Consider the following 13,406-nt stretch of genomic DNA (forward strand, 5'->3'; position numbering starts at 1 on the left):
TTAAAATGATTGTGCCAGCAGCTGCTCTTTACTTGCTGCTTACTTTTCTGTTACTTTCTGCCATATTGCTTTTCTCATTTATTTTTATTACAGATACATCTGCAGCACTACAAAGTAATCATTTTTAAGATAACCAAGAAGTCAGTTTATCTTTTTTAATAATAAAAAAGGTGAAAGTTAAACTCCAGGTGCAGATAAAACACAATAATGGGCAAAGGTTCTAGACAGGATAAAATAAAACACAAAATAATTCTGTAATGGAATTATGGAAACATTACTTTTCCTACGATGAGATAAAGATTCACCTAGGAATGACAGTAATTCCTCTGCAGGAGCACTGCATGAGTCACCCATTCAAAAAATAAAGCCTTAGTAAGCCAACAGAACCCCCAAAATAACTTCATTCTAATGATAAGATATTCCTAGGCATCTACAATATTAACAACAGTTATTTCATTCATTATCATTAAAATCTCTTAACATAAAGTATGTTCCAATCTGAATGCAATACAAAATAAAGGTTAAAAAGGGAGACTAAATGATCTCAATGACTTTCAGATAGGGTGGTGAAAATAAAATATAATCATATATTGACAGAGTAGATTATAAACATGAGAATATTGCTTATAGAGGCTATATTAAAAAAGTCTGCAACATAAGACCAACGTAATCTTAAGACGCAGGCATCAAGACAGGTTTGACATTAAAAAACACTCTAAAAATTCACCCCCCAATAAATCTCTGATTTTTTTCCCCCCCAGAGGATTACTCAATAATTTCATCAAGGACACACAAATGCTGGAACAAAGCTACTTTTTTTTTTTTTTTTTTTTTTTTTTTTTTTTTAATAAATGAGTCTGATTACTCAGGCATATGTTAAATGAATACATGCAATTCCTATTTAGAATTTAGATCCATTCATACATAAAAATAGTCAATTATATTTTTAATTATTATTATAAATTTTAAAATAAATGCTACTTTCTCTATATAAACTTGTAATGAAAAAATGACAAAAAAGCAAACTGTTGAGTAATGTCTGAATAGACTGAAGAAAAGTGAGCTAGGAAGGAACATACAGAGCTCTTAGCAAGAAAAATACTTTGAATAATAGCAAAATTATTCTGCTGAAAACTCTAGTGCTAAAGGCGGCGGAGGGCTAAATTAAAATACATGTTCAAAATGAAGATCTGCAAAGGTTCAAGGCATACCACCTAGACTATTTACTTCAACAGGGACACTTGCATGATCAAATGCTATTAAAATTCAGAAAAAAAAAAAAACTATAAAATTGGGCTCAAAGGAGATGTGAGGATCATCTTTTGTAATTTACTAAAGGAAAGGTTACAAAGGCAATTAAATGGAAGAAATACACAGTTTCCAGTTCAATAGTTACCAGGTCAACACCCACTGCCTCAATGTAAATCACATCAATGGTCTGAGATACAGGTTGAAACAAATTAGTGGTTCTTCTGGGCAGTGACTGCTCTATGCTTCAATGATGCTGCGAATACGTGCTAAGTGCTTAAACGTTCGACCCACTACTGGTTCTGATAGTTAGAACTGACTGAAGTTTAAAAATTGAATGTATGTCGTGTCAGGGGAGGATATTAGTCATTTGTCCCTTATCCCTCTAGATCCCTCTACAACCTCTAGATAACATGGTCTGTTAATAACCAAAGACTGTCACTGTCAACAGCAGAATCTGTACCTAAACTAAGAGCATCCACCTCAGAGCAAAGCACACAGTAATGCTTCCCCTCCTTCCACCCCCAGCAAAACTGCTGGGTCAAACATTCAGATGGAATAACTGAGGGGAAAAAAACAAAAAAAAACAAAAAAAAACATAACAAAAATACAGCCCTACTGACTTTAGTGGAATGATGACTCAAAGCTACTCCTGGCCCACTGCCTGTACTCAGGTAGCCAAATTGTTACAAATGGAAAATATTATACACAAAATCCTGAGAATAAATGGTACAGACTTTCTATCTCTTTCTATCCAGGAGTATCTCTTCCTTCTCCTGCCCCCTACTATCCACTCAGGATATCAGCTTTTGTCCAGAAATGCCTGGCAGAACAGTGATCTTTCCAGACACTAGGAAAAAATGTTTCTGCCTTGAATGATACAGGTGCTGTACAGCTTTCAGAGCAGTTTTACTGTCCAGATTTCCAGAAAATGTAAGTTTAAATAAAAAAATTCAGAACATTTCCTGTGTTGACAACACTCTTCAGTGGGGAGCAGGCTAACATTACTTATGACAAACAGCTCTAGAGTTTTTCTGGCTGTGGGAATTGGAAGTATTTTTCTCAATTGCTATAGAGATCACACAACCCTCAGTACATTATTCCAACCAAAAATGAGCATTGCCTCTGCAGCCTATCAGGCTAGGGAAAGAGGACATACCATTCAAGAGTCTCGTTTCTCTTTACAAGCATGCACTCACTCTATCAGACTGAACAAAATATCACTTATCTGAGAGTCAAGAAGGCCTCACATGGGATTAACAGCAGTCTCCAAGACAGAATCAACTGCTCTTTTATGACAAATATCGTAATATCTTAGAAATGATAGCTTAGGAAAAAAACAAAAAAAAAACAAAACAAAAAAAAAAACCAAACAAACAAAAACCCCAAGCATTCCACCTTTTTGCTGACAGTTGCTATGATTCAGAGGAACTAGTCTAAATATGGAACTAATCAAACTTGTTACTGGCGACTTTAATTTCCTGTAGAAAGAGTCTGAGAGGAAGATGATGAACATGCTTTAAGAGTTTGTCTGTCTGCCATGAAAGGTAAGAAATCCAACTGCATAGCTTCTAACTAAAGAAAACCCCCAAATGAAAAAAGAAGTCTAAAAGTACTTTTGTTCAGGATACAGTCATTAATCATATCACTTATCTCCAAGCCCTGCCAACCATAATCCTCATGTCACCTAAACACTTGGTATAAACAGGAGAAAGATGAGGTCATACAAGACAAACCTTCAAGTACTGATTCAGGAAACATTTGATTTTAAAAGATGCCTAAATAATTTGCTTGTTATAAACAAAAATAAGTAATTTTCAAAGCCGTGCATTATGAAAACATCTGAAGCTGTTAAAACATGCTGTGTTTCCTCTGAAATTCAGCTGAAGCTTTGAGCATTCCTTTTACTGAATGAGGTACAGGCTTTGTCGGATGGTTCTGTGCTGTGGAATCACTTTATGCACTGTCTCCCGCTGAAGATGCTTGTTCACAGTCAGTCCTGATGTTTTTTGGGAGAGTGCATCAGAGAACATTAACATCAACATTAAAAATTTTCTCTGCCATTCGCTGATGACTTGTGCATGCAAGCTTGACATTAAATAATTTTTCCTGACTTTAATTGAACAGTTGTGGTTTTGCCCTATGAGGCCTTATTCTAAAAACAGATTTTAATGGCAGTCTCCTATGTTTTTTTGGGAACACTAGAGAGGAAAGGCTCTTTAACTTTGTCAAACATACAAAGACCTTGATGGCCAAGGTCCATTGTTTGGAATGGTCTGTACACAGCTTTGCTTGTGCAGTATTTTGCTAAGCCACAGTTTGCAAAGATGTGATCATTACTTGCAGGAAAATTCTTTAAGTATTTCAAATGCTTATCCTTCCTCTTTCCATGGAGCTGCTGGGGTACAATGATGTTAAATAAGTGAACCTAGGAAATATTATCAACTAATTAAGCACAGACAGAAATTCAGATTTCACATGGCAAAATGTCAAACCAATATAAACAAAGTAAAAACATTTCCCTGAAAATAAAGACAAAATGTATTCCCATCATCCATCTCAGACAGTTAATTTAAGTTAAAAGCCTGTGCTCTCTACTTGGATGTTTTGGAGAGGCAAAAATTCTTATCTTTGAAGCTGTGGGAAAACCTGCTCCTTTCTTTTTACCTACACAGTGGTCTAAAAAGTTTGTTAAAGAAGTGGTTATAAACACTTGCTACTTTTTTTTGCAAGTTTTTCTTCTTCTCTTCCTATGATGTTTGTTACGTTTTGGGTGTATAAAGTTTCTTTAGACCATCAGACACTAATGTGTTCTGCTCAATGGCTCACAACAGGGACCAGCGTAGCTGAACTACATAGCTGGCAGTGGTAATTTGCAACAATAGCCTCAAAGTTTCTGTCTTAAGAAAGCGAGCAGGGGAGTCATAGCTAAAAGCCACTTAATTTTCTAAAAATGTCTGAATCTCCCTGTTTCTAGGTGCTTTTTGGAATCACTGGGAGAGGAAATGACCCTCATTCTCCATTTCTTACCACTTTAATGCTACCCCATCTATTGACAGCTCTGTCTTTCAATGCATGCTCATCCATAACGGGCAAAATGCTGCATTTATGAATGGTTTACATCCTGCTAAGCATTACTGCATGCCCACAGCATTGTCTCCTGCTGCACTTCCCTGGCTACAAAACTCCTGAAGACACCACATTCACTAGAGATAAGCATAATGCGAGATGGATACAAGGCTGGTTTCAGCACTATTTCTAAAACTGTTAAGTATTTTAGTCTTCTCTGTGGAATTGCTACAATACATAAGGTTTCTGCTCTGCAGCACAACCTCTCCCAACTCTATTTTAGCATCACCTACGACCTTCTCAAAGAACAGCATATATTCTATGCCCTTTACTGACTCCGTCCTGAGGATTGTGTGGACTATAATTAAAAATCCAAATCATGCGAAAAAATGATAAATAGCTCCTGCAAAGAATTGTGGGTGGACAAGAGCTGGCAATATGTGAACTGGAAAATTAGTTCTCAGTTTCTTGATGTTTTTAAACTTGTAATTCATCTGTAAGATAACAGATGCACAGATTGGATGCAATTCTTTTACTCAAAACTATCTGTATATAAACAACTTGAATACATACAATCTCAAAGGGTTGTCTTCGGTTTAATCAGCAACATAAGCAATTTTCCAAAATTGCATAAGCTGAAGTTTCCTCTGCAAACTGCTTAAAAATAAAGTCATGTAGAAAAGCCAGGAACTAGGAATAATACCTGGGGAAATACATGAAGCATGGAAATTGCTAAGGGGAATACAAGTTTCAGACAGACAAACAAAAGAACAGAGGGAAGCTATAAATGTCTGTAGCAGTGAAGAGAGATACTTCTCAGATAACTTAAGTGCTGGATGACTGTGACTGGGGATGTGTGGAAGAATTATACTGAATTTTTCAAGGCTTTTTACTGAAAATTTTCTTAGGCTCATTTTATGCACTGTTCACTTTGTAATTACTACACTTACTTCTACCACTAATAACATGCATAAATCTACTGTTTGTCATGCTCATAAAGCATTTAATAAATCTCCTCTGAAGGAAAGAAACTGCACCACTTGGAAATTTACTAACTTGGAAAGAAAGGAAAAATTAAGCTATTTTTAGTATATAAACTTCACTCTCAGTCCTCTGAAATATCAGCAGTGATCCATTCAGAGGTGCTATGAGAGTAAATGCATATGGGACCTGACTGGAGAGGTATCTGAATAAATACAGATGTGCCCTGACAGCTACTTAAAACAAAAACTTTCCAAACTCAAATCCCAGCAGCGGCTAATTTGTCAATAGCCAACATTACCAAACATCCAGAAAGGCACTCATCCACCACCAAAAAAGGGTTATATTTTGAGTAGCATATATTAGCCATGTTGCACTAGGGATTCTGTACAATGCTACCTTGGACAAAGAGTGAAAAATGTTTACAGACTGAAATGACAGTGAATTTAATTTTACATTTAAATATAACTGCACATATTGGAATATGGCCAGAATGCCATGACTATTTTAAAGTTTGTAAGTGGGCCAGATACTAGTTTTACACCTCATCCAAAAGACAGGCAGTTGACACCTCTAGAACAGCAAAAAATGACATGGAAAAGCAATGTGGTCTTTTAGGTTTTTGAAATTTTAACTTAGTGTCTGTAGTATTTGATGCAAAAACTGGCTACTTATAACAATGTGTCAAAAGAAACAGAAATAGATCAAGCACAGTGTGAAACACGAATCTTTACATAAAATCACTTATCATTTCTCACCTGATCTTCTTCTCCACCACCTTCTTCATCATATTTCAGAATGTTGTCCCTCACATCATCTTCTGGATCAATCAGAAGCTGCTTGGCCTGACGCTCCTTATCACGGCGTTTCATCCATACCACGAACATTAAAACTAAAACTGCATTGTAAAAGGGAAGATACAAAAACATGTCTTGACTCTGAAGTACAGCCACAGAAAACTGTGCAAACTTAAACCAAGAGATTGCTGCTGGCCTTGGCTGATCTAGATGTGACATTTCAGTAATCCAAGATGAATAAGATAATCAGCTCAGGTTTCCTTTCAAGAAAGACAAGCTTCTTTTCTTTTGTTGCCAACTACACCAGCCCTATATAGGAACTAGCACAACTGTTCAGGTAGCTCTACCTGAAAACTCAGGGATATTTCCTGATAGTTTGTTAAACAAGCCTTTCATCTAGTAAACTTGCTAATATAGCCTAAGCAGATGTAGAATAACTAAATTATGTCATATCACACACCTAGCAACTATGTCAAATAGAAAGGCAGAGTGTTACTAAACTAAGCAGTCACAAACAAGAACATTTTAAGCAGGAGAGGAGGTTTTAAAAACTTTTCTGGAGGACAGAACATGATTTTCTTAACTACCCTGTACAGATACTGTTAATGGCTTGGGCACAGTACCCGTGGTAGAGCAGACTAGCAGACTGAAGTTCTGGGCTCTCCCACAAAGCCACGTAGTACACTCTACTTTCTGTAGCACAGAGTGCTACCTTTTAAAAATCTAGTATCATTAGTTGGAACCTGCAAGAATACCCTTTGGCGTTTATAGAGTTAAGTACATACTAAAGCAACCTAGCTATCTATCCAATAGATCTCTTGACTTATTTTGGTAAAATACGTGTAAAGCTAAGTGATTGGACTGCAGTGAATTTAATGAATCATTATTATTTAGTTTCTCATAGTTTAGAAGTAAACCTGGTTGACCTAAAGTCAGTGCTGGCTATGCTTTTTTTTCATTTCTTTTTTCTTTTTTTTTTTTTTTTTAATATAAAACAAGGAAGCTTGAGCAAGAGATGCTTGAACTTAACCTATGATAAGTGATTTAATTTGGGAATCAATCACATATTCAGGCCATAAAAGTCACATATCTGTTCCACATCTGCAAAATATACTTGCAATAAAAGAAGGTAAGAAAGATTGGACCTCATAAACCACTAGCTTCACAAGGGAATCTCTCCAGTAGTGAGAGATTTATAAAAAATTGTATTTTTTTTAATTTCTTTCTGCTATGTCTCAAGAATATATGGCACACTATACAGTTTAAGCAATTCTGATCTTTAAATATTACGAAGTTTCTTGACCCACATGGGCATCTAGTTTGGCTGTTCACCAGACTCTTGCCCAAGTTTAGATTTATATTTAGAGGCAAAAACAGTCAAGACTAAGGAAAAGTCAATTTAGAACTATACATTCTTAAACTTTGCTTTAATCTTGACAATTTTTCAGTTATAGTTTGTTTATGAACCAAAGTTGTTGAAGAAAACAATGAGAAAAAACATGGAATAAATGTGAGTAAATAAATTTCTAATACAATGCATGTGTTTCCAACTATAAACAGAAAGAACATTCATCAAAAGAAATTCCAATATACCTGGAATGTAATTACATGAAAATACCTTAAAGGATTTGGTTATTGCAGTAAGGTTCTGTTAAATCAACACCTAACATCTGGTATTGGGGAAATCATTGTATATAGCCCTTGCATACACTATGGGCTTTGCCAGGCTCAAAGACTTCTTTTTATTTATTTTATTTTTATTTATATATACATATATATATACAGGTTAATCCCTTTCTTGTGTTCCACTGCAACCAGAAATCAGTTAGCCTTAATGTGTAAGAGAGCTAGCATCCAATTTACTGCACTGGACAGACACTTAGCTACGATGCTTGCTCATTTTCCTTATTAAATGCACTAGAGAGAAAAATAAAATACCAGTACAATTTATGCAATACTTAAAGATGAGTATCTCTTTTCCTGCATGGCTGCCTGCTTGTCAGGCCTTATATGAAGGGCTGTGATGTATTACTTTCCAAATTATAAAATATTCTACAAACACTAATACCAGAGCATTCCTTAGAGGCATGGTTACCAGCTGTGGGTGGTGTCAAGTCACAAAGCCAGCAGCAGATAGAGGCTAGACCTCTGAGGGCTAATCATTCTTCATCCTGGTCACTCACTGATGTAACATGCATACTTGGGCACAGATGGAAAGCCTCTTCCATAAGCCTAGCATGGGGAACATGCTCTTAACTGCCAAGTATCTATGCAAAAGCTTGTAATAATCTGTTTCTCAAACTCCTACTCCTTTATCATCAGAAAGTTTTTACACCTGTCCAAGACATAAAAGTAAACAGCAACAATTCCTGGACTTGAGTCTTAAATCACTGTTTAGTCTTTTTCAGTACATTAAAATGTAAGATGGTACTTTCAATGTAGGAACAAAAGAGCCAAGCTTAAGAGATCCCTCTACTTACTGAGCAAGATGATGATACAAAGCAGAATTGCAATGATGGCGCCAGTGCCCAGTCCTGCGCCAACAATTCGATCCACGTCAGTACAGTCCCCGTTTATGTCACACTGGCAAACCTTCACTTTCAGAACAGACGTGCTTGACGCATGTGGATTTCCAGAATCTGTAATTACTATGGGCACATCGTAGATACCTGCCTCCAGGAATCTGATCCTTAAAGAAAGCTGGGCATGATCACCTGCAGGTGAAAATAAGGCACTTGTTGAAAGGTAAGGTGTTACTCTTGGGGACTGAAAACAGTAATGGCAAAAACATTTTGTCTGTGAGCTCTGCATTAATTTTTTGTTTAATCCGCTACATGACACTCAGGATGAAAAACTTTATTACTCCGAACATCTCTCTCAAAAAATTCTTATTCTTTGGGGACCTGACACTAAGGTGCTTTCCTATTCATATTAACCAAATTATTGTATGTCGTGAAATAATACCAAAGTAAAACACTGCAAAGTAAATGCAACAGTTCCTTTAAAACAGTTAGGATTTCTATAACGCTAATTACCACTAATTCGAACAATGGTCCAATTCCTCTTAATACTAGGAGGTGTGTCAGGCAGCTCGAAGGCGAATGGGCCTGCATTTGGATCGATGTCGGGGTCCACAGCAGTGATGTTAATAGCATTAGGCTGTACTGTTTCACAAGTTGTGGCTTCTTTTGGATTCACTTGGGGAGCATTATCGTTGATGTCAAGCAAGTATATCTGAAGTGTACCCGTTCCGCTCATTGGAGGAATTCCTTCAAGAAAAGGAAATGCTCTTGAGTCTGTATCCAATTTGAAAGTCAGTTAAATAATACACCAACACTTTTCAATTATCACGTACATGTACACACCTCAGTTTTGGGATTCTGACTTTATCTAGCTAATCTAACACTGTGATAATGTTCCTGTAAACACGCAAATCCTTACAGAGTGTGTCTACAAAAAGAAATGCCCTATTCAGCAAAATTCAGCAAATAATTGCGTTTCCACAGATCACGGAAAACACAGTAACTACTTGATCAGAAAGACAGTCCTCTTCAGAGACAGTTCACATCAAACACTTCAGAGAAAAGTAGTGTAGAATTGGGATAGTTTATCCTCTGGAAAATTTCTTTTATAACATAGAATACTTATGATCGCCTCTCACCCCAAATATGCTATTTAAATTCTTTCTAATACTTTTCAGAACACAGATTCATACTTTTAGACATTCTTGTTATCCATATTGAATGTGATATGCTTCCTTAAACCTTGCTAAATTCACACATTTATGAGAACATGCAGCACTGAATTTCTCAGTATAATTAGCAATGGTTCTCTTTTTTCTCTCTTCTTTTTTTCTATAAATCTAATTCCAGTTTCATTTAATTTTGCTCTCCAGAATGGTGCCAAAAGAATAGAAATAGCTGATCTTTGTTATACTGTATCTGTTTATGTAATTTTACCATTTGTCTTCTCTCCAAGGTAAATAGCTGCAGTTTTTCAGGTTTCCCCTCTAACGTGAGAATGTTCCCAATTATACCTTTCCAGCTTTCTGATACTGGGTATAATCAGCACAGCATTCCATCTGAACTCAAAGGAGTCATTTTTAACCAGAAATCTTCATTAACAAACTGACATTGAAAAGGTAATTTTTTCCCTGAACTGCTGAAGTCAGTGTGTTTAAAAAAGAAAAGAAGAAGAAAAAACTACTCGTACCCCCCTTCAGCATGTTATTCCCCATATAGTAATGCTAAAACTCATCAGCCCCACTCAGGCTGTGTTTCACCGTCTTCTGCTGACTTTTTCAGTTTTCTCTAGACTTAACTAACAGAAATAAATCACTGTCTTTCTCCAAACTCACAAACTTGCACTTCAGTCTGTCTTCCAAGTAGAGAAATATATGAAGTCTGATATTAGTACAGGCTTTTAACTTCCCATCAGATATATTCTAAGTATATTTTCATGGTAAAATAGAATGCCATTCAAATATGCAGAAGAAGCTTTTTGAAAACTTGTAATACCAAATATACACAATGATACGTACCATTGTCAGATGCAAGGAAAGTTGCATTATACATATTGTTTTGCACATACATTGACTCTCTGTCCAAAACAGCAGTTGTACTTATTTGCCCATTAACAGGGTCAATTTTCAGCCAGTTGGCAGGATCTGAAAGTTTTGAGTACCTGTGTATTTGATCACAAGATGTGTTACTTATATGGCAAGACACTTTTCAAAGAGAACGTAAATATTTTTACTTGTATTCTGAATACACACATCGTATTTGGACATAGTATTTAATTACAGATTTCCATTTATTTAGCCTTATTGCTAGAATTCTTGAAAAGACATACTCAAGAATCTTATTTTAGGATTGTCCTTAAGTGCCCTGCCAGGTAAACTGTCATGTAACTTAAGAAACTTTGATTTATATAAAAATGAATGTATACAAATTGTAGTTATCTTAAACTATGTAACATTCACACACAGATTCAATTACTACACCTCATTACAGAGAGCAGTTCGTTCTGCACCTAAAAAAGCTGCTCATACTAACTTTTATGTTCTGGGAGCACTCAAAGCAGGAGACAGAGATGGAGAGGGGTAGAAGTATGTAGATGGTGCTTAGTAGCACCAACTCACATTATTCTAGAGGTTTTGGTATTGTTTAAAATTAGTTTTTCACAGAGGCCCAAGTTTTTTGTTTTTTTTTTTTTTAAAACAAGGTTCTCACCTTTATTTGAGATAAAGGTCTTTCAAAGCCATCCTTCTATCTGACAAATTTTTGCTTTGACATTAACCAAGAACAAGCTACCTTAGCTCATTAAAAATGTATATATTCTGAAGTCCTCATGCTATTGTGTCTGTCAGTTATGTCCAAAAAAAGAACCAAATATCAGCAAGAGCTAAGCAAAACAAGGTAAAAACAAGAATTTTAATTTTAGAAGGAAAACCAGGAAAAGAATTTTGAGGTTTCTTCTATCTGACCTAAAAAGCTGTTGGAAAAGCTAGACAAGTGAATCCTGGCCTAAAGCTCATAGTTGTGCCTCAGTTTTTTAGCCAGCAATCATGTTTTAAACAACCTAGGCAAAAGCATTCTTTATGTGATCTTGTTTTATCCTCTCCACTTGCCTTAGTTTTAGGCATCAGGCTAATTACAATTATAGCTATCAGTACAAGAGTACACAGATGGACAAGAATAAACAAGGAGTACGAAAGCCCTTATGATCTGGTCCATGATCTGACTTGCCTTTGCTGCAGTATCAAAATTAGTGGCTAATTTAAATTGAAAATGATCTTAATTCATATTAGCCATGTGTCTGCTCTGACTGAATTCACTGGGATGCATATATACTTACGGAACTATCCTGATGAAAGATACCTAGCATTAGAAGATGACAGACCTAGGAACATTGGTCAGGTCACACTTTCTTTACAGCCAAAACTCACTTTTGGGTGGACTGCAAAAAAAACCTACATGATGTTTTGCTCTAGTTGTGTGTTGTAGTAAATGCAGTCAATTAACATGCAGTTGCTTTGCTTCCCACTCACTCTAAAACATATATTGCATTTCAGGATTGAAGGATGCTATCCAGTTGATGACTAACTATATTATTATGTAGTACCTTAGAGAGGTTTGCTGCATATAACGATCAGGGTCTTGAGCAGTGAAAGTTGTTAACATGCTGCCAGCAAGTAGTCCTTCTTCCTGGCGCACAAGCTTAGGGTTTGGAACAAAATATGGACTCTCATTCACATCAATGACTGTAATGGACACGGTTGCTGTTGACTGGGGAGGATGCTGAATCCCCTTAGCCAAAGGCACTTGATTTTCCGCAGCTACAGTGAGTACAAACATCCTGTTGGTCTCAAAGTCAATAGGCTGGCAAAAGTAAAGAGCAAGGAGTGTTAATGTTTACTCACAACAGTGATGGCCAAAAGGTAACATTTTTACATTAAGGTAAGTTTTCAGACAGTATTTAGACTGCTTTCTCAATAAAAATGAGCAGAGTCTGAAGAGAATGCAATCAGTGTAATACCTAAACGCATGACTTGATTGGGATTTTACTTAGCAGCAGTAGCAATTTTAAAGTTTGATGAGCTAGAAACACTTTGGCATTCTTAGATTAACACGCTATGGTCCTGCCATTAGTGAAAAACTAAGTAAACAGCTAGCTTCATCACAGGGAGATGCAGAAGCTCACAGCTTGGTGCCAGGCACTTGTTTGAGCAGACAGGCCTCCTGAGGAGCTCTCTGTCAGGGAGGGAACCTGTTTCTCTATGCTGTCAAAATGAATCTTTCCTTCAATCAAGATCACAACTATAATACATCCCACTAAATCAAGGATTCTCATGCCCTTGCATTTTCTTAAAACAACTTTGTAATTCCAGCTAATTCCATTGCTGGTATCCCTGCAGCTGCCAGCTTCATAGTCCAGACGTCCTTCAGTTTGGGGCCTTTCTCACTGAGCCAGTAGTCCAATTTAAGGAGGAGTAAAAACAGGCTGAAGCTAGAGTTCCTTTGCCACGTTGCATATGGCTCAGGCTCTTCTTAAGGCCTGATACTGACTAATGCTATGCACTGCATGGCCTGCACTGATTCTAGACTTGAAAGAGCCCTGTATCTTACAGGTGGTACCTGGCATGTGCTACTAGACAATCTGATCTTCATTAGAGTTGACAGACCAAAGATCAATTCACTGCACTACAAACAAAAAATTGTAAGCTAGCCTCCAACCCTTTCTGTGTATGGGTGCTTAAAGGAGTGCCATTGGCCAGATTGCAGAGCTGACATTTTCCACCTCAAGGTAATT

At 36.6% G+C, this 13,406-nt stretch overlaps 1 protein-coding gene across 1 annotated transcript in view; it reads right to left on the minus strand.

Moving 5' to 3' along the window:
- The window catches only part of CDH2 (cadherin 2), a 121,101-nt gene that overhangs the window by 15,575 nt on the left and 92,120 nt on the right, over positions 1–13,406 (minus strand). The window contains exons 10-14 of the mRNA XM_062570245.1: positions 12,219–12,475; positions 10,636–10,778; positions 9,131–9,364; positions 8,576–8,809; positions 6,057–6,196 (exon numbers count right to left, since the gene is read on the minus strand). Of these exons, the coding sequence (XP_062426229.1) occupies positions 6,057–6,196; positions 8,576–8,809; positions 9,131–9,364; positions 10,636–10,778; positions 12,219–12,475 (1,008 nt within the window). The remainder of the gene's footprint in view (positions 1–6,056; positions 6,197–8,575; positions 8,810–9,130; positions 9,365–10,635; positions 10,779–12,218; positions 12,476–13,406) is intronic.

Source organism: Rhea pennata, chromosome 2, assembly GCF_028389875.1.
Source record: "Rhea pennata isolate bPtePen1 chromosome 2, bPtePen1.pri, whole genome shotgun sequence".
Lineage (NCBI taxonomy): Eukaryota > Metazoa > Chordata > Aves > Rheiformes > Rheidae > Rhea > Rhea pennata.